We start from the raw sequence: 22,874 nt of genomic DNA on the forward strand, positions 1-22,874 counted from the left end.
AGAATCAGGACAGTGGCGCCCGCGCCCCCGTCCCGAACATTTTCAGTTAGATTTTAACTCCGGGTACGCATTTGCATTCTTGTCTTGTCCTTGTGTTTACAGCTTTCCATTGTTTAAGTTCAATTCTGCAATCTTGTTATTAGTTCATACTTGCACTTTGGGGTTAGGAATTGAACTTGCATCATTTTATCTATCATTTGCAACAAAGGAATAGGTAGCCCGTGGCTCTCTCTTTCACAAAAAGAAGTAGCCAATTGTGTGATACCTCTAGGCTCTTTTGTATTCCACAAGTGTGTGGTTGAAAGTGAGATTAGGGCATGTTTGCTTAGTGTCACTTTTTCTCCCACACAGTATGAAAGTTTTAATTGCTTTGCAATTTTTAATTGTTTATCTCCTTCAATCTCCATTTCCCCTTCATTTGCTTGGTCTGCAAAAAGAATTGGATCGATCTGCAACATACGATTTGCGAGTATAAATTGTTGGCTTGTCACTCCCTACTCTCCTGGTTTCCTTTGCATTTTAGTGGTTTGGATCTAGGTTAACCACGCCTCCTCTCTATTCATTTCTATAATTTATCATGAATTGAATTGTTTTGTTGAATTCATTTGGATCGATCTGCATTGGGAAAAGGGTATTCTTTGTTGTCTTTGCACAACCGATTTATGATAAGTGCAAATCCCTCCCCACTCTTACTCTTTCATTTTCTTTGTGATTAAAATTCAAAATTCTTATTCCCCTCCGTTTATTTAATCCACTTTCTATACGACTCTGTAGTAGATTTATTTATTTATTATGCCATCGATTATTGATGTAATAACGATGAATCAATATATTACACACACACACACACAAATATATATGTGTGTGTGTGTGTGTGTGTGTGTGGATACATACATACATACACACATACATATGTATATGTATGTATGCATATGTATACATACATACATACATACATATATATAATACATATGTATACATACATATATATACATATATATACATATATATATATATATATACATACATATATATATATATACATATATATATATATGTATATATATATATACATACACAAACATATATATACATACACATACACATACACGTACACATACACACACACACACATAAATACGCACACACACACACATATATATGTATATACATACATATGTATATACATACATACATACATACATATATATGTACATATATACATACATATATGTGTGTGTGTGTGTGTGTGTGTGTGTGTGTGTGTGTGTGTGTGTGTGTGCATATATTTGTGTATGTGTATATACATATACACATACACAAATATATGCACACACACACGTGCATATATTTGTGTATGTGTATATACATATACACATACACAAATATATGCACACACACACACACACACACACACACACACACACACACACACACACACACACACATATACATACATACATACATACATATGTACATACACATATGTATATGTATATGTATATGTATATATGTATACATATGTATGTATGTATGTATATATGTATGTATATATGTATGTATACATATACATACATATACATATGTGTGTGTGTGTATACGCATATACGTGTGTATATGTACACACACACACACACACACACACACACACACATATAATACATATACATATACATATGTAGATAAATCAATATTACCTAATTTAACAATGTTTTTCCAAAAATTGGGTAATATTGATTTATCGTGGGTCTCATGTGTGTGTGTGCGCATTATATATCTATCTACATATGTATATGTATGTGTATGTGTATGTGTATGTGTATGTGTATGTGTATGTGTATATATATAACCCACAATAGTGGGTTACACTTTTTTACCAACTTTGACACTACAATATTCATTTTCAGAAAAAACTTCAGATTTAGACACCCATTACTTCTAAACCGTAAGGAATTTGTAGATGATGTGAACTAGTGATTTGTGTTATTTTGTATGTAGATTCAAAATTATTTTTTTTGATGAATTGTGGATTCAATTTGCTTCCATTTTTCTATCTCCCTCGAAAACTAGTTTTTTTTCAAAAAAGCAACATTTTTAAAGAGTGATACTCACTCTGTATAGCATACTTTTTTATATATAATAGATATGAATGTGATTCTTTACAATTTGGTTTTGTAACATCCATATCTAGTGTTTGCAATTAGTTTTGTAACATTATCTTCAATATTTTATATTTTATTAAGATTTGAAGTTGAGTTAACTATAATTTTGACATATGTCCATTTGATATTACATAACTTGTTGTATATGTAACAATTTTATTTTTTTTGGAAAGAGGACTTCAATACCTAGTGCGTAAATATTTTTCAGAATTTTTTGGGTGACGTTTACTATTTTTCCATAAGCATTGAACAAAGAAGTTCATGTTTGGTGAAAACCCTACATTCATAAGAAATAAAATAAAAAATATATTAAAAACTATACTATCTGGAAAGCTTATAATAAGGGCTAAATACTTTAAAAAACAAAACTTCTAAATGAATTCATTTGGCCCCCCAAAAGCTAATGTAAAATTGGTTTTTTATCAACATTTGATAGATGCAAAGGAGACTCCATTGCAAGTGTGATTTAGAAGTAGAGAGGTTCTATCCAAGAAATTTTGATCTAAGAGCCTTTGATCTAACTCTTTTCAATTAATTACTTCAAATGTGACCTCTTAAAGCTTAAATCATTATATTTTCTAAAACATGTATGATTTCAACAAAAATCAAGATGTACGAAAAAATGGGAACCAACACTTTGAGTATATGTATATCACACACACACACACACACACACACATGTGTGTGTGTGTGTGTGTGTGTGTGTGTACATATACATTGTGAGTAAATGTATATGTACACACACACACACACACACACACACACACATATATATATATATGTATGTATATACATATATATACATATACATATATATGTGTGCGTGTGTGTAAAAGACCCAAGATAAATCAATACTCAATTTTTTGAAATGTTTTTCCAAAAATTGGGTAATATTGGTTTATCTTGGGTCATATAAATGTGTGTGTGTGGGGGGGAGGGGGGGATATGTACACACACACACATATCAATGATAATGTTTTTCCAAAATTTGGGTAATATTGGTTTATCTTGGGTCTAATTTAAATTTGGAATTTAAATGATGGTGAGTTTCTAAAATACAGGTATGATTAGAACAAAAGAAGAATTATAAACCAACAGGGAGGGGCAATTTCATTTCACTATCTATGAAGGATGTTTTTGAAAAATGTGCTTGATTATGGGATAAACCAGGGAAGGGTGATGTTCCTCTCACCTACCCCAATAGGGTTGATTGGCCAATGATTTAATTAACTTCTCCTTTCCATAACACATGTAGATAAGATCAACATTTTGGTTGTTAGATACTACATGCACACATAGGTTCCATTCCCGAAGGTTGATGCTAATTTGCTAGGATACTCCATTGTGAGGGACAAGAGATTATCATGAGCACCGAGAAGCATAAGATTCATTTGGTTGGGTGGATAAATGCCTGGGTCATATGTTCGTCTTCCAATTGCAGTTAGAGGCGAGTTCGATAGCATTGGAGACGCTACATCCAAAGATAGAGATTTCATATTATGACTTTGTAAAATCCTATGTATTATTGTATGATGTATTAATGATTCATCGTAATAGACCAATGCGGTCTCATGATTGAGCGATGTAAACTATGTAAATGACCAAAGAGGTCTACTTACATAAACGGGACAAGAGGTCGCCATTTATATGTAACTAACAAAAAGAAAGGAAAACTACTAACCACTAACCTACTGACGTGTGTCCTACATGTGCATGATTGTTTGATTTCATGCTTAGTTTTTCCTTCATTTCATGAATGCTTGATGCTTACTTTAAGTTTTTCTAAGTTTACTTTAATCATATGCATGAATCATTACGTATACAGGTTGGATGGTTACATTGATGCTAATTTAAGTTATCCTTAGTTTGTAAAAGTCGTTAAATTGACAAAGTGTTTCATGGTTTTCATGCACATTAACTTTTGATTACCTTTAATTCATCTTATTCATGTGCATACTAACTAATTATTGCAATAATTATCTATTGGGCATCATATTTAAATGTGTTTATGTGTGCATGATTCATATTTCATTTGTCTTATTTGCTTAGTTAATGTTTTCCATTCACGAATGCATGGTTCAATGATATTATTTAAGATGTTAAGTTATCTTTACTCTTTTACACATTAACCCCAGTTGTATTAATCATATACATTTGAGGTTCTTCATTTTAGTTATCTTTCCTTATTCATGCTAACTATAAGTTGCAATAATATTTTGGTATGATATTTCTCTTTCTTATATACTCGTTAACCCATAGTCCTTACTTTACTCAACTACATTCCTCATATATGGATGTCAGTACTTACATTTGTTAAGATGTTGTTAGAAATATTAACTTCAATTCGTAATAATAGTATTCGTGGTATCATGACTGTTAATCTTTAGTTGTCATTACTTTGCAATAATTACCTATTTTTGTCATAAAATTTTACATTTCTCCATACTTGCACTCATGTTAGTGGTACTTTGTTATTCATTAAAGTATGTAGATTTTCATAAGTGTCTAATAATGCATGTTAGATTTAATTAGAAATAAATTATGTTAGTTAGTCTAAGGATAGGACTAGCAGGTCCTTACAGATATTATAACATAGTTCATATTTGGTTATATTTAGTCTGAAAGACCAATGGCAAATATTATTCCAAGCCAAGAGCATAAGAAAGAGAGGTGCATGTCTATGGAAAAGTACCAAATGACCTGATGAAGAATAAGTGGGACAAAAGAGGCATTTGGAGTTGTATAAAGATAATGGTAAATGTTGACTGTGCAAATAAGTATCACAATCAAAAGTGACAACCAAAAGATAACAATCTCAAACATGATGGACAACATCCTTAACGAGAAGATAAAAGAATAGTACCATAGTATAATTTAAAGAACTACCATAAGATAACAAAAGCACATAGGATAGCACTCGAAGATGAAAATATTGAAGTCAAGAGAAGGCAAAAGTCTCCAACACTAAGAGACAGGGTTAAGGGTGTCAATGCATAAGACGAAGACAAAAGGTCATGACAATTTGAAAAGGCAACCTCTTATAGTAAAAAAACACATTGCAAGGTGAGCTAAAATGGAGTGGTTTAGTGAGATGGACAACGACAAGAAAATAGAGATTAGTTGGTTAAGCCAAAAGCAACTATGAATAGTGGTAAACATGTAGGGAGAGGAAATATGACTTGGACAACAGTTGAGGAGACAGGAGAAGCCTTTTTTGACTTATTATAAATTAATAATGATAGCTACAAGCATATTGGAGCCTTTATAGGATCATGATAGAGAAAGAAGAGGGTGAAGAGGTCAAGATTCTCTTCACTCACACCACCTTTGAGTTTCCAACGGAGTAAAAACAAGGTAATTAGTTTGCTAGTGTTCAAGAAGAGGGTTTGACCAAGCAACAAAGATGGGTCAGGTGTCAAGTCGCCTCTCAAAGCACTTTCACAAATTTGAGGAAGTTGTTAAAGGTGAAATTCTATGCCTAGCAGTAGAAAGAGGATAGTTATCACTTGTTTTTTGGCTAATTATTGTAGTTGTGAAGTTTTTTTTTGCAAAAAAAAAGTTTTGTAACTCAAAAACTAGTCACCTCTGATCGGGTTTTCATTCTAAAAGCACTTTTATAGCAATAAATCAGTCATTTTTTAGATTTGTACTTCCGAAGCACACCTTTTGTAGCAATAAGCTTCATTTTGCCTTCGATGATGTTGTTTTACTGCATATAAATGGATTATTGGTGTATTTTATCAAGTTCTGCATGTAGAACCTTTATTGTATGTCTTATCATCAAACATCTATAGGAATAAAAATTACTAAGTGGAGGTCATATTTTGTGTTTTGTTCAAGCAAACTTTAGTTGTGGAAAGTATCATGTTTTTCCTTCTATAATTTGTAGTAAAACAAACCTTCTTTTGAATCACTTATGCATTAGTGAGTAAAACGTTGGGTTGTGCAAGTGGTATTGGTTTATTGAGCAATTGCATGTCGAAACAATAGTAGCATAGGTACAAACATAAAATCGATACATCACCGTCATAGTTGTAGGTTTAATTTTTAAGTTTTTCTTCCCCCTTTTCTCATCAAGGTATTACAATAGGTTAGTTTACATGAAGTACTGAGATAGAGAACTAGCTCTATATAATTGGAGGTCCATCTCCATTACAGGTCATCCAGAACTTGGAGGTGTTCCCATGTATCAACACAGGGTTAAGATGAGAGCTTAATCACGGGTGCAACTTTGTTGATTACAGTGCAACTATTGCTACAATTGAGGCTATTTGGCTTCAAAACATTCTCATTGAGTTCAATATCCATTCAAAAAGCTTACAATCATATTTTGTTATAATCAGAGTGCAATAGAGATCTCATGGAATCATGTTCATTTTCAAGGGATGAAACACATTGAAATACATATGCACTACATTGGGGAGATAATTTAGGAAGGTATCGTTGATATTGAGTATTGTTCTACATTGGAGCATATTGTAGACATCTTCACCAAACCCTTCATAGAAAGCAATTTTCTTCATCTACGATCATTTCTTGGGGTGCAACAATTGTCTATTTTAGGAGGGGATTCTTAGTCATTCATTTTATCTCTCTCCCTCCCCCCCCCCCCCTCTCTCTCTCTCTCTCTCCCGCTCCATCTCCCCCTCTCACTACTTTGAGGGGGGGTCATTCTCTCTCTATTTATGGGCCTATTCCTCTTATAAGGGCTTCTTCTTTTTGGGGGGATCTTTATGTACATGGATATCGAACATGGTTTGATTTATTGAGACCCATCTTTTGACCCACCTAAGCTACACTAGGGGGTGTTAGTGTAAGATTTTTATTTTCCTTATGTTCGGGGGTATTTAGTTTTTCTTATACACATTTAAGCTTGCTTAGGTTTATTAAGAGTGGTTCATACGAGGACACATGGTGAAATACATCAATTACATGTGTTACTCTCACCCATAGATGTGTATTTGAGTTACACACCCTCTTTTGGCTTGTTGTGCCACCCCTCATAACCACTATTTTGTCCTTACTTGAGTAGGTTATGGGGTATTTGGGTTTCTCACCCTCTTTTGGCTTTATGTACCCCCTTTCATAACTCCTTTTTTGTCTTCACTTAAGGAGGTTATGCTACATGTTTTGGCATTTATCAAGTAGGTAAAACCAACCAAATTTTATTAGTAGTAGGAGTTAATGCATCTCTTTGATTTTGTGAGATTTTGCCAAGATCAAGGGCACAATGAAAAGTATTAAAATAGAGACAAAAGAATGACAAGAACAAACTGTATTCTCATCAATATGAAAATGATCAACTGGATTAACCAATACAATGAATATAGGCCTGCTTATATAGGCAAGGCCATATGGATGTACGAGCACACAATCATGACATGTGGCTCAATGAGAAACAAGGGTAGGTAAGAAATACTAGGGGTAGGTAGGAGAAATAATATAATATTCCACAAGAGGTGGATGACCCACCGAATGTGGAGTGTAACAGCAAAATAAGACCACAAAAGGTGGAATTTCTCCTACAAGCTCTATCCCTATGTGCACACTTCCCTAAGTGTCTCAAATCCAAACTACGAAGAGATGCATTATCCTAAGTTAACTTAAGTAAAGTGTAATAATATCCACAATGAATATTTATTTACACCAACAGATTTATATGTCCTTATTTTTCTATGTATACAACTCTCTCCTTTCACATTCACTAGTTTGGTGATAGCTTGGTGAGACTATCAAAAGCATTCTCAAAATTCTATTGCATTGTCTCTATTTTTCTCTCATTTTAGTTTTTTGTCTCTATTTTTCTATTTTGATCTTCGATCATCTATCAAGTGGAGTTGCATGTGATCTATGATAGATATAGATCCTAGCTCATTTTTTGCTCCTCGCAAAATCTAACATGGTTGTCTTTTGCTATTTATTTTAAATGTCATCAAACATAGAGAACTCCATGATATAATTCTATTCCATTTCTACCTTGCTTGAGATGTAAAATATACATAATCTCTCTTCTCAACTTTCTTTTGGAATCTTTTATTTTCCTATCTCAGCTATGAGTTGGGGTGAGCCCATACTTGGTGGGAAATGAGCATCTTCATTTTTAATTTGAATTTTTTTCTATATGGTCATGTTCATGAGTGGGATTGAACTTAGTAGTATAATATTATTTTATCCTCTCAAGTTACTTTTTCGGCATGCTTGATCTAAACTTTTTCCTCATATAAATTATAATATTTTGATTAGTGTCTAGATATTATCATAAGCTAACATCACACTTATTCATCCATAATATATATTTTTCATCCACGTTCTCCTACTTCTATTCAACTCTTGACTCATTACTACCTTTGGGCACTTCTCCTTGTCCATGTTCTTTTTTTCCTTTATATATCCTACAAGACAAGTCATAATTAATGCCCCTATTGGATAAGTACATATTTTATCCAGTATCACTTTGTATGAGACCACAAAATTAATCTTAAAGTTTGTTGTGGTCATGCATTTCTAATTTCTCTTAGTTTTCCTCTACTTTAGATGATGTATTGTTGTCCCAAACTTCACATAAGTATAGCACCATTGGCCCTACTCAAACAAACAAGATTCTAGTGGTTTTCTAATCTAAAAAATGAACATCTTTGAATCCGTTTTGTAAAAACTACAACACTTTCCACCCATATTGATTTCTCTTCATTGTGTAATTTTACCAACTAAACCTACTAGTGAAATCTAGCCCTAGCTATTTGTATTATATCACTGCCTTAAGTGTTTTTTTATAGATTGTGAAGGTTATGCATGTTTTTCATTTGTTCATCAAAATATTAGTTTCATGGTGTTGAATTCCATCACGACTTCTTTAAAAAATAGTTCTAAGGTTTTGAAACAATCTCTTAGACTTTGGGCTATCGTTGTTATTAAGATAGGATCATCTAAATAAACGAGGATTTTGTAAAATAATTGGCTACCTTGAACTTGCCAATATATATGAAAAATAGAGGGAAAAATAAAGTTGGGTCAAAGCACTAGGATTTTTAGCCTAGCCCTAGCTCCAGGTGATACCACAAGCAAGGGGCCTCAACCTTGAGATTACCACTCGATCTTCATCCTTCTCCTTGGCATTAACACTTGGCCATCCAATTCTCCTCTTGTCTCTCCTCCACCACCAACACGTCCTCCAACACAATATCCTCCTCCTACACGTCTACCTTATTCTCCTCTTATCTCTCCTCCACCACCAACATGTCCCCCAACACGATCTCCTCCTCCTACACGTCCACCTTACATCTCCTGCCACTAATAACATGTCCACAATGATAGCCCATAATCGACATGAATGCCGTGTGAGCCAAGTAGAGATTTGAACCGTGGTTGCGCCATTAACAATGCAACCACTTAATCATCACACTACAGTATGAACCCTTTCAATTTAATAATATTAAAAATGTATAAATATTTTAAAAAATGATTACAAAACTAAATAACAACAATAAATTAGAGACTAATTTTTAAAGAACTCACCAAAATTATCCTCATCCAAAAAGTGAAAAATGACTAAAAGTATTATAACTTAACTAAAATAAATGCTAATTACATAATTCATATTTATAAATTGTCTTGTTATTAATAAAATACTCCAAAAATATAATTTTTTTTTTAATAAAACTATTAATGAAAATTAACTCAAACACTACCTAATTAATTTAGGTTAAAATATAAACGAGACTCTCACCCACGCCCTCATTTCTCTCTATCTCTGCATATATTGTAGTACTATAGTAGTATAGTAGTGTTATTTTTATGTAGAGCCTTGCGAAGAAAAAAATGAGGCTTTTCTCTCTTAGCCTCGGAGGGTCAAAAGATAACAGAAAAAGGAAAGACCAAAGGGAAGACTCAAAAAATGAATAAAGCGCGCCACCTTTAATAGGATACATACTTTCCCTCCTTGCTTTGCAGCAAGCAACTGGAAAACGAATAGACCATGGCGACTAGCAGCAGCGCCGCCACCTCCTCTATGGATTTTGAATCTTTACCTGTCAGGATGCGAAAAGATCACATTGTCGACAAAGTTAAGATGAACAGGGTTACCCTCATTGTAGCTGACACTGGTTCAGGTAACATTGATTCTCCCGATGCATATAGTAAGACTTCAATTGAGTACTGTTTGAATGTAGTTGAAGAAGCACATGATGATATCATCTTGTCTAGGTCTCAATGCTCAATTCTTGGTAGAACCAGATAGACCCAGTAACCCTTAACTCTCGAATTTATATCTCACTTATCATTGAGAAAAACTGGGGAAAATTGCGGTTTAATTAATAGGTCAGTTTACCAGGTGTTCATTTGCCGCCTTGATATCAAGATATTGGATTTTTCAACCGTGCCTGGAAGACGAAGATGGATTAACAGAGACCCGCATTGTAATTTGTAATGATTCACAATCCTAATAGTGTCCTGTGGATCATCTGGTAGAATACATGAATCCGTTTAATTGTAACTACTTTCCTGTTCTTCTTTTTGAATGTAGTCTAGGTTAAATTCTTCCTTAGTGTACCTGCACATTTGGGTTGTTCCTCAGATTATGCTCTGTAGTGTAAACTCATCAGTACTTCAACTCCTTTTATGCCACCTTTAGGATCTACTTGGGAAAAATTGTAGTTTAGCATAAATTCTTCAAAATTTCAATCCTTACTCACCATTTTTTGACTTTTAATTGGGATATTGCAGTCTGAACTAAATTCATCAGGAGTGCACTTTGCAATTGCTTTATTTAACAATTTTGGGTCCTATTTTTTAAATCCTAGCTCAGGTTTATTTAAGTAGAGACCTCCCATGGTCGAAACTTAGTAGAGTATGATCACGGGAATAAATCACGGTGGCTTGAAACTAGCATGGTGCATTCCTTTGTTAGATATCAAATTATCAAATTTTTTTCATCAATTGATTTGGTTTCAAATGAATAAAAGGACACGGGATACGTCATTTTCTTGATGGCCTAGAAACAATGGAATCTCTAGTATTGGGTTAGTAGACCCCCCTTTCCTTTTAAATCAAGTAGGCCTTTAACATTAAATGAAAGGTTTGACCTGCATGGTCCGCACATGAAGAATAGTGAGGCTTATTTGTTACTTGTTTTTATCACTTCTTTAACATGATTTGCCTTTGGTTCACAAATGGGATATTCATTCCATTAAGGTTCCTTGTCTTCATTTCCATTGTTAGAGTGACACCGGTTTAGTTTAGGTGCACTGTTTGTGTGGTAATCTATTTCAATACGATGTTGGTATATACTTGAGTCTAATTCATGTCAAAGTACTGCTTTTGTGTTTGTGGGCTAGGAAACTGATTCTAAGTATTTAAGTTGACTGGCTTGAAGGGTCAATTGACTCTAAGGATAGAAAATGCATCTAGTTAGGTTATTGATAAATAACATTCAACTTGGTTTTGCTTTGAATTTAAATGAATAAAATGATAGGGGTTTTCTAATTTATTTAATAGATTAGAAACACGGAATCACCTGTGGCATGGATGCTAGGTATGCATCTCTTTATGTAAATTATCTCACTTTTTTTTAACATTCTAAGTGCATTAGAAATCCATTCGAATGCTTTGTGACCCAAAAACGGATCTGGATCATCATCAAACTCAGTTGTCAAGTTTAGTAACTGTTTTGCAGTGCTTGGACACAATTTTGGCCTCCTAAATGCAGTTGTCTTGCAGGGGAAAAAAGGTACTTTGGTGGCATCCAAAGTTGAATGCTTGTACATATTTAGATTCCTCTCAAAAGTAATCCATTTGCAAAACAGCACCTTGCTTTGAGTTAGTATGCAATTTTTTTTGTTTCCGGAAGATGGTGAACAAATTGAGTACTGAAGGGGTGGCTTTGTAAACACTTGTTTGGTTATATAATCACCAGTTTGCATGAACTGGCAGTTTCATCCTGTTGTAACATGCAAGAAGAGGAAACAGCAGGGAGCACTTTGTCGTCATATCCTCATTGTTTGGCACTAGAACTTGTCCAAAGGGGCATCATATTGTTTTCCAAGAAGGCATAGAAGATGCCTTTAGTCATTTTCATAGCTATTACAACCGAAGATAAGCAATTTTGGCAGTTTGGAGCAGCTGGTTGAGTCTGCACAGTGCTAGTTGTTCAAGTGTATGTGATGTACAATTCTCCGCTGAATTGTAGAGGTCACATACCAGGGTTAGGATGTTGTTGACTGAAGGCCTAATGAAGGCAACCGACCTGTAACTGCATGTTCATAGTGGATTAGAGGAAGTTAGTTTCCCCTTTACTTAGTTCTTCTCCTCAACTGGATTTCTTGAGGGTAAATTTTGTGTTCTTTTTCATATATGGTTATGTTTGAATGTCCCATTATTTGATGTTTGATTCTTTCAATCTCATAAATCAATCTATCACAAAGAATATAAATAATTCATCAAAGATTAAAGGGGAAAGGTTTCTTAATTCCACTGAATGAGTAGGAAGAAGCATCTAGTTGACTTCAAGCAAAGTTCAACATCTCAGTGGCATAACTAAGAAGGTTTATGCAAATATGCAATGTCTGTATCATGTTTTGTTCATGTGCAGGGTTGTGCGTGATTGAAGCAGTTGATGGCCATTAAAGAGGTTGTAGAAACATCTGAATTCAACCATTCATGTTGTTTAATCATCCATGAAATTGGAACAGTACTTTCAGAGTAAAGGATTTGTTTGTGATGAACTAAACAATGGACTAACCAGGCTATTTTATGTATTAATTTGTGTAATATCTAATGCAATATGACATTGATACCCACCAAAGCCTGATACATACAAAATTCTTACTTATTTGGACTAGAAAACCAACTCAGGGCTTAAGAGTTATTGGATTGAAATGAAAATGGTCTAAGGGATACTGATTGCATCGGCTGCTACAACCGCTCAAGGATTCACAATATAGGTGATATCCTTTAGAATGCTGTTCCTTCTCTTGTTGATTTGGGTTAGCAGCTATTCCAAACCCTTTATCTGTTTTCCTTGAAAGCTATACTTAAATGAGAGCAACAACTAGTTAGGTTAGTCATGACTAACTTGAAGCTAGTGCTTCTGGACCGAGAGTATAAGAATAAAGATGTAATAACCATGTGAGCAAAAAAGGAAAAAAAAATGCGATTTCTTGCAAAAGCTTGAAAATCAGCCTAAAAATGATTTTTTCGCTACATTACCTGGGGCCACGTCCCCGTACCGGGGACATTTTGGGGACTTGGAGACGTCCTTCCGCCATCCCCAAAATTGCAAAATTTGTGGGAAATGTCCCAGAAACTTGGGTACGGCAGTGATTTTCAAAGGGGATGTCTCCCCGTCCCTAATATGGTTGAGGACGTCCCCTAACCGTCCCGGGTTATTAGAGGTCTGTAAAACTGGATTTTCACTAATATGAGGGGTAAATATGCCTGAATCATTTCCAAAAGCACTTAGAAATAATGAGCAGCAGCCTGGTAATAAGTTTCACAAACACTTAGAACTCGGTAGTGCGTAAAAAAGTGGTTGCAGGTCTGCATTATTGGACTTTTTACTGATATGAAAGTTAAACAGGTCTGAATCATAGCCAAAAGCAATCAGAAATATGAATAACAGCTTGGTAATGAATTTCACAAACACCCAAAACTTTGTAGTGCATAAAGAAGTGGTTGTAGGTCATAATAGTAATGGAAGACTATCAAAATATCCTCCAACCAGAAAGAAACAACGAACTGCATGCAAACAAGTGCTGGCATATTGACAATGAATTTTCAATTATGAATTCATATTGAGTATTGACAATGAATTCTGAATATTGAATGCATATTGAGTATTGACAATGAATTCTGAATTATGAATGCATATTGAGTATTCACAATGAATTCTGAAGACAAATGTGGCATGTTAAGGCTCTATAATGTACATATACCAGCTTTATCCATGTTTTCATATGAATATAATGTATATCTACCAAAGTTCCCAGACTCGGACTCGGCTCGGACTCGGCAAGGCCGACTCGACTTGTGACTCGGCTATGACTCAGCAATGACTCAACAAAATAAAAACCCTTGAAATTTAGAGATTTTTAACGATTTAAAACTTGTTTCATGCACCCATTATTGAATAAAGCTTAAAGACACCATACCATCATCAAATAGAAGCTAATTTGATCACATACATAAACATACATCCATCACATGCGTAGAAATGTAAATTGTAGCTGAAGGAAATAAAAAACATAGATATATAGAGTTATAAATGTTGTCAAATGTATATAAAATCCATGACATCGAATGTTCCCAAACATATATGTAACTGTAAACAAAAACAAGTCTATGGCTCAGGCTCTAGCTCATCCTCAACCTCAGAGTAGTCTGTCTGCCTCCTATTAATGTGTCTAAGGTAGGTCCTGGATGACTGAGTAGCCATAGTCTCCACCTATGAGGTGCTTGTGCCGCATCGTGCTCTATCCTCCTCCTTTTCCATAGCCACAACCTCAACCTCTCTGTCTACCTGGTCAATCCACTCATGGTCCTCCTCAGTGAAGACGGGATCGGTAGACTCAGTGATCCACTCAGACTTTGGATCGATCTCCGCTAAAGTGATCGGAGAGGAGTCAATGTCCAAAATCTGTCTGGTCCTAAGACGGAGGTTATAATGAACAAAAACAATATCATTCAACCTCTCCACAAACAATCTATTACGCCTCTTCGAGTGGATGTGCTCGAACATGGACCAATTGCGCTCACATCCAGAAGCGCTGCATGGCTGACTCAAAATACGGATGGCAATTTTTTGAAGGTTTGGGGTTGAAGGCCCAAACATTTGCCACCATCTATCTTAAATAACGAAAAGAAAAAAAATCAAACTCATTTCCAACTTTAAGGCTAGATTATAAAATAAAAAATTAAAATGCGTAAGCCATAAACTTAAGAATCTTAAGTTTACATATATTTCTACCTGGCTGCAATTGTGTCCGAGCCTCTATGCACATGCTGCTTGCGAAGATTGCCCCTTCTCGATTATTATATTTATCCAGCTGGAGTGTTGTACTTGAGGCTGTGCCATCAGTACACAACTTCTGAACCACTGTATATAGGCTACTAAGAACCTCCTCATCCGCCTTGAAGTCATCACGGAATCGAAATGCCGGATTGAGGTAATAGGTTGCTGCATGGATGGGCCTGTGAAGCTGGTTCTGCCATCTCCTATCAATATCTCCCAAATGGGGCCATACTTATCCTCATCTCCTGCATATATGGACCTAATGGCCTCCTTGGTCCTATCCATACCCTCATATATATAGCCCATAGAGGGCTTCTCCCCATCAACAACTCGTATGAGAACTACGAGGGGCTCAGTGACCTACACATAATGTTAAACAAAAACAATTAAGTCACAAATTAAATAAAAAAAAAAGAAAAATTGCAAAGTTAAATTGTTAATAAATTAAAATTAAATTACTAAATAGTAGATACTAGATAGTAGATACTAAATGTTAAATTGTAATAAATTTACCTACACGATTTCTCCACAGGGGGTTCAAAAACCTGGCTCATCAAAAATAAAATTTACCATATCTATCCCTGCAGTGGTCGTAGCATAGGATGAGGAAGTCCACTCCTCACCAACAAACATATGCCTCAAAGTCGCCTTTGATTTCATCAAGGATTTCAGTGTGAGGAAGTTTGAGGCAAACCTTGTGATACCAGGACGAGCCAACTCCTTTTGCTCCGTGTATTGCCTCATAATGCTAAGGACCAATGCATGATTGTAGATAAACTTGCTGATATTTTTGGCCCTTTCAACTATTGATTTCACCCATTCAAGCTTACCAATATCCTCCAACATGAGGTCAAGGCAATGGGCCGCACATGGAGACCAAAAAATTTTGGGGTGCCTCTCCATCAAAAGTTTACCTACAACAATTTTAAATTAATTAGAAATTTTGATGTGTTAAGAAAATTTTAAATAATCATAGATGCCTCTCCATCAAGACTTGAAAAGTTCAAAGTTTACCTGCAGCAACATAACTTGCTGCATTATCTGTCACCACCTGCACCACATTTTCTTCCCCCACCTCTTGTATGACTTCCTCAATAGCCTCACATAAGTATGTGGCATTTTTCACATGTGAGGAAGCATCAATAGACTTCAAGAACATGGTGGATCCTGAAAATAGAGTTTCAACAAATCAAAATTTAATTTATTCAATGCAATTAGGGACGTACAAATTAGAATGAATCATGATCAATCACCTCCGCAGGAAACAAGAAAATTTAGGAGTGTTCTATTCCTCCTATCCGTCCAACCATCTGTCATGATGGTGCAACCCTTTTGGCTCCAAGACTGTCGGTGGTCCTCCAGCTCAACTTTCATATCCTCAACCATTTCTAACAAGAAGGGGCCACTTAACTCAGCATCAGTAGGGGGTTTAGACCCCACACCACAAATGGTTATGGCATCTACCATGCCTTGCCAATAAGGAGACCTGTCACAAATAGATTATGATTAGACAAAGTAGAGTTCAACTTCAAACTATAAATTTACTTTTAAACTTAAAGCAATCAAATAAAAAAGAATTACCTGGCTGCAATAAATGGAATGTTGCAAAAGTACCAAAACTTGCAAATTTGTTTTCTTGCAGCATCATGAACCTCCTTGTTCCAACCCATGCTCTCAAGCGAGGGTTGTGCCCCAGGAGTACTACGCGGCACAAAATAACTATTCAACTTGGATTTCCGAACTCTAGGGCCAAAGGTAATAGTGCCACTAGGAGGAGTAGAAGTAGAAGCACTAGGACGAAAGGGAGGTATGGAAGAACCCTCTCCAACACAGCCTGCGGATGTGGATGCAAACTCAGATGCGGGTGCATGGCAGTCAATAGCACCTAACTCTTCCAATTGCCTCTTCTTAGTTAACTTTTCTTGCTCATTTGTTTCTAATTGGACATAACAAAAACGTTTTGCCTTAGCAGTTTGTTTTTTACATACCTCAATATCATGGCTAGGTATGCCGGCAATATGGTATTTAAATCTATTGATGCCACCAAAATTAATTTCTTTACAAAAAAAACATTTTGTTTGATATTTTTGTCTGCCAATAAAGTCTTCAGTATATTTCCAAGCCTCATCCTTTTTAGGCATTGTGAAAAATGAATGTTTTTTAAACGTGAAGACTGCTGTAATAAGAAAATTTAATAAAGTTATAAACTAATAGAAAAAATCAGCAAACCCTACTTTTAAAAAAAAAAATTGTAAATTCATGTTTACAAATTTTTTCTAAAACAATGTTGGGTTTGCACTTTGCTATTATTCTATTTCTCTCATTGAAATTAAGCTAAAAAAATAAAAACATTCAAGATTTGGAAAGTTAACTGTTAAACTAAAAAAAATTAACAAACAAATGAAAAAATCCATTAACATACCTAAAAAAACCAACAAAATCTACAAAGTTTAACACTTACCTCTTTCAAATGAGTTGAGAAGTCTTGCTATGGACTCCTTGATGCTCTCAATGCAAGCCTATGGCCTCCTCAATGTGATTTGTGGTCTCCTTGATGCTCTTCTTCCCTACTGGTTGCAAACCTATGGCCTCTTGTTTTCTTTCCTCTCTCTCACTTTTCCTCTCTTCTTCTCACAACTAACAATTAGAAGACCTTTTAGGGTTATATGAAAGAGAAATTAAAAAAAAAACAAGTGAAAAAGCTTTTGTTTTTTTTGTTTTTTAAAATCGAAATTTGGCATGCCGCGGTCGAGTCCTGGAGCTCGGACTCGGCGGGTTTTGGCATAACTCGCCTGATGCCCAAAACCCGCCGAGTCCGAACCCTAAGTCAGCAAAACTCGCCGAACTTGGCTCGACTCGCCAACTCGGCGAACTCGCCTGACTCGCGGTGAGTCTGGGAACTTTGATATATACATGCTTTATCTATTTTTCATATGAACATTTAAAATTTCCCTATATATTTAAATTTTATCTATATTCTATATAGCTGTCCCCTTTGTTGTCCCCCCGCTGTCTCCAAAATTGGCAAAAAATTTTGCCGTCTTAGAAACTCATCCCACCGTCCCCTGCCATCCCTGTCCTGGAAACTCGAGGTAACATAGTTTTTTTGCATAAGAAAATTGTAGGTTTTTTATTAGAGTTCGCTCAATTGTTTTGACCACGAAAATCATGAAAAAAATGTAGATTATGATTAAATTGTGAAAATTTAGTGTTTCTTGGTTTTTTCAATTCTACGGTTTTTTTCTTTTCTTTTTTCTGATTTTCCTTGAACTCTAATTGTAATTCAAACCCTAATTCAACTATTTGTGATTATTGAAAAAAAAAGTTTGCCTTTTGGTTTGACAATTTTTTGCTGACTCGTTGAGAGCAATATTTGGTACTATGATTCATGTGATGATTTTGGTAATTCAATACTGTTAAATTTGTCAAGAATTCAAAAGATATTTGCTGTTATCGAGTCTTGACAAGCTAAAGCAAAATGAAAACCTCAAATTTTTAACCCAAAATTATTACCTAACTATAACTGTAACCTAAACCCTAATTCAACTATTTGTGATTTTTGAATAAAAATCTTTTCCTTTTAGTTTGACAATTTTTTGCTGAGAACAAATTTTGCTACTATGATTCATGTGATGATTTTGGCAATTCACTACTGTTAAATTTGTCAAGAAGTCAAAAGATATTTGTAGTTATTCAGTTTTGGCAAGCTAAAGCAAAATGGAAACCTCAATTTACATCAGAACTGGATTTTTCACGTAGAAAACTCAGTTTTGAGTATAACTTTGCAGTGTTATCAATCTAAGTGGGCTTTATTATTCAGTGTTGGCTTTCAAATTGTAGGCCTTCTCCTCTAGCACCATTACTCAAAGTGAGATGAAGGGAACGAGATATGTTAAGCAGAGTGAATGATTTATTAACAAGGAGATGACAATTTTGGGCCAATGCTTAGGATTTTGACTTATTTTCTTCTTTGGGTTCTGCAATTTCTAGGGGGGCATTCTGTTAAGGTCTTAACATAGGACATTAATACAAAACAAAAATATAAGAACCGATCTTTGACCACTTTGCCCTAAAGGCAATTAAGAACAAGCCTACTAGACCTCATCAATAGTAGGTGTGAACAAGTATGCAAGTGTACCTAAAGATCTAACAAGTTTCATTCACCACAAATGAATCCGTTCAGCTTCTTGCGCACACTTACACATTGTGAGCTCACCATTATAAACCTATGGATATTTAACTAACACACGCTCACTAAAAATACACATTCTTGAAGTAATGGACTATCAGGTGGCAAAAATCCTACATGCATAAATCTCTTAAGATCTCATTCTAGTGTAACTCCCTTAAAATGTAACCAAAGTTATAAAACTAATTAGTGCATGCAGATAGAGCAGGAAACTAAACTACAACAAAAATAAAAAGCTGTTATGATATTTTAAATTTGGTGGTGGACTAATAATAGTAAACCCGTGCCTTGATCATATTTGGCGACGGAGTCAATTTTCAAACTACTTTGTAATGTCCCTTGTGGACACTCTTAGTAATTTTGACCTATTATTGGGTAAACTATGCTGTCAACCTGTTTGCACAAAGCATTCAATGATGATTATTCTATTAAGGTCTCGATTGGGACTGTATAATTGGGAGATTGACGTATATGACTATCACGAGCCTTTAGGAAATTCAATTATAACTCTAATGAGATTAACAAGATACTTATTAGTGAGCAACCTTAGATGCATGCATCAATATGAAAATAATGTAATTCCCTTTATGTAAGAATGATTAATATATGATACAAAGAGATCTGATGCAAGAAGTCTGCTAAGGGCTATTCGCTATGTTGGATGTGCTATGATTGACTAAATTCCTTATCTGTAGGTGACTTTTGGTATGAAGGAATAGAGATTATGATCCTTGTATTAGTCGGTTTGTCCTCCCTGAATATTGTCTTGATAACCATGCGTTCGAGTAGTTAAGGATCTGATAGGAATTCTGAAACTTTGCTCCAAGAAAGACTGTTGGATAAGAATATTAATCTGATATATCTTTGGTTATCCAAGATTAGGATCTCCTCAATGCCAATATAACTGTGACTTGTCAGCAATGATGTATATTTGTATTTGAGATAATTAATCTGGTCTTATATAGGAATGGATAGAGCAAAATGTATGATAGCAGTTTCTGAATTGTATCCTTATAATTCGGTGTTGAGTATTTCGGGATCTGATCATATATAAAAGCAATAAGATCTTTAGTTCTGATCACTCTTTCTGAATATGTGCTTTATAACCCTATGGTTTGTTCGACACTTTTCCTGATTATTAGACTCTATGTGTGTGCGTCCCTAGCCTTGTGGATGGTGGATGGTATACCATCTCCTCTTGGCTGTTTGAAGGCTCTTATAAGCACTTCCTGATCTGAGTTCCAATATTCAAAATAACAAAATCTTCCATGCCTTCTTGAGAATCCATGATCATCCTCATATACCCATCGAATGGGCATAATGTGAGGAGTTGTATCTCCCACAATCGTGACTTTCGCAAACAAACTAACCAATTATGTCCTTAGTAGGATTTATTCTTCATTATCAATACCATTAACTAACTAACTAATGAACTGATTGCCTTCCTAACAGCGGTAATCTCATTAAGGTTCCTCACATCCATGGAAAGCCGTTGGATGGAGACATCTGCTTGGTGATTTGTTTAACCCTTGAATGGGGATATTACATTCTCACACAAACACATGGAAGCAAAACATTGAAACTAGGAATGCTTTCATGAACCATAAACTAGGCTCTATGATTAAACAAACACATTCCTCTATGTAGCTAGGAATATACAAAACAAAGCCTACTTGATACTCCTTGATTAAATAAGTTGAAACCATATATTGCATTAGAAAGATTGTACCAAATGTACTTTGATATATTTTTCAATCCCTTTGTGAATCAATTAACTATTACAATACTAAACCAACAAGTGTGGCCTCAAGATTAGATATAGCATACCCATCCCCTAAGTTAACTGAGAAAATCATGGAGACACTTGTGTCATGAAGAAACCATCACAATTTTCACCTTTCCTTGATTTGCAGCATCCACTTGACATGAAAAATTGAACCCCAAGTGTTTTGTTGATACCATAAAATATTTGTGACAAAAAATGAACAACACTTTTATAGTAGGGCAATGCCTAGAACTAGCCAACCAACCCTTATATAGATTGAAATTTGCATATATATAGCAACACAACATCCTCAAGCTGCTTGAGCAGGAAAACAAGTGTTGTTGAAGTGTGTAGGTTGCACGTCTGCTTACATCATATTCACATGGCACCGTGTACATGGAACCATGTCCCTTGCAGCAACAACCATTTGCATTTGGACTGAAATCACATCCTTGAGGGGCCCAAAAGTACTGAGATGTGTTTGAAAGTCTTCTCCTATCTCATCTTGTAGATTTGGGACCATTAATGGCTTCTTGTGTGGTGTAGGGAGGTAGGTGAAACCCTACATACAAAAAAGATAGAGTTCCACAAAAAGAGTTGCTTGAAAAATGTATAGGTAATAAAAAAATTTGGAAAGTCCAAAATTAAAGGAGTTAGGGTCTTTGATGAAAGGCATGTGAGGCTTAAAATCCCCAAATCACAAAAATGGGGGTTTGGAGACTTAGCAATTGGGGTGCCAAGGTAAGGGAAAGTCCCAAAGTCCACAAATTAGGGAATTGGGGGAAATGGAGACTTTAAGGAAAGGCATACAGGGAAATCCAAAATCTTGAAATAAGGGAAGTCGGGGGTTTTGGGGACTTGGGCAACTTGGGAGACAATGTAAGGGAATAACCCAACGTACAAAATCAGGGAACTTGGGGCTACGGGGACTTAGAGGAAAGGCATGATAGGAAGGGAAATATTGAAATCTTGAAATCTCAAAATCAACAAAATTAGAGGGTTGGGGACTTTGAGGAAATGGGTGCCAAGGTAAGGGAAAGTCCCAAAGTCTGAAATTAGGGAAAGGGGGACTTGGGGATTTTGTGGAAAGGGATGCCCGAAAGAGAAATATTGAAAGCTTGAGGTTCAAAATCAAGGAACTTGGGGACTTTGAGGAAAGACATGTTAGGAAGGAAAATTTTGAAATCTTGAAATCAAGGATATCAAAGGGGTTGGGGACTTTGAGGAAAAGACTGCCAAGGTAAGGGAAACTCCCAAAGTCCAAAATCAGCGAATTGTGGAAATGGGGATTTGGGGGCTTTGAGGAAAAGAGTGCCAAGGTAATGGAAAGTCCCAAATTCAGAAATCAGTGAATTTGGGGAAATGGGGACTTGAGGACTTTGAGGAAAGGCATGTCAAGAAGGGAAATTCCAGAATTCTGAAATTAGGGGTGTTGGGGACTTGGGAAAATGGAGACTTGGGGATTTTGAAGGAAAGGTATGCTAGGAAGAGAAATCCTAATTCCAAAATTAGGGAAATTAAGGGGGTGGGGATTTTGTGGAAATAGGTGCCAAGGTAAGGGAAATTTTTGAAATCTTGAAACTTTACCCAAGCCTGAAAATTGACCCAAAAACCCTCATACTTAAAGAGTCTTTCTAAAATCAGGCTTATGACAAAGATACGAAGGGTTACAAAGTGCAACACTAAGCACAACTTGATTAGCTGGGTCTCATTGAAGGAACTCTTTGATCAAATATCAATGATGGAAGCATGGTA

The 22,874-nt window shown here is 35.4% G+C and overlaps 1 protein-coding gene across 2 annotated transcripts in view; it reads left to right on the forward strand.

Annotated features, from left to right (window-relative positions):
* Positions 1-9,932: 9,932 nt before the first annotated feature.
* The window catches only part of LOC131034562 (DExH-box ATP-dependent RNA helicase DExH8), a 279,913-nt gene continuing 266,971 nt past the window's right edge, over positions 9,933-22,874 (forward strand). For both annotated transcript variants that reach the window (XM_057966082.2, XM_057966083.2), the window contains exon 1: positions 9,933-10,270. In XM_057966082.2, coding sequence (XP_057822065.2) covers positions 10,138-10,270 — 133 coding nt within the window. In that variant the 5' untranslated portion in view covers positions 9,933-10,137. The remainder of the gene's footprint in view (positions 10,271-22,874) is intronic.

Source organism: Cryptomeria japonica, chromosome 5 (genome assembly GCF_030272615.1).
Source record: "Cryptomeria japonica chromosome 5, Sugi_1.0, whole genome shotgun sequence".
Taxonomy (NCBI): domain Eukaryota; kingdom Viridiplantae; phylum Streptophyta; class Pinopsida; order Cupressales; family Cupressaceae; genus Cryptomeria; species Cryptomeria japonica.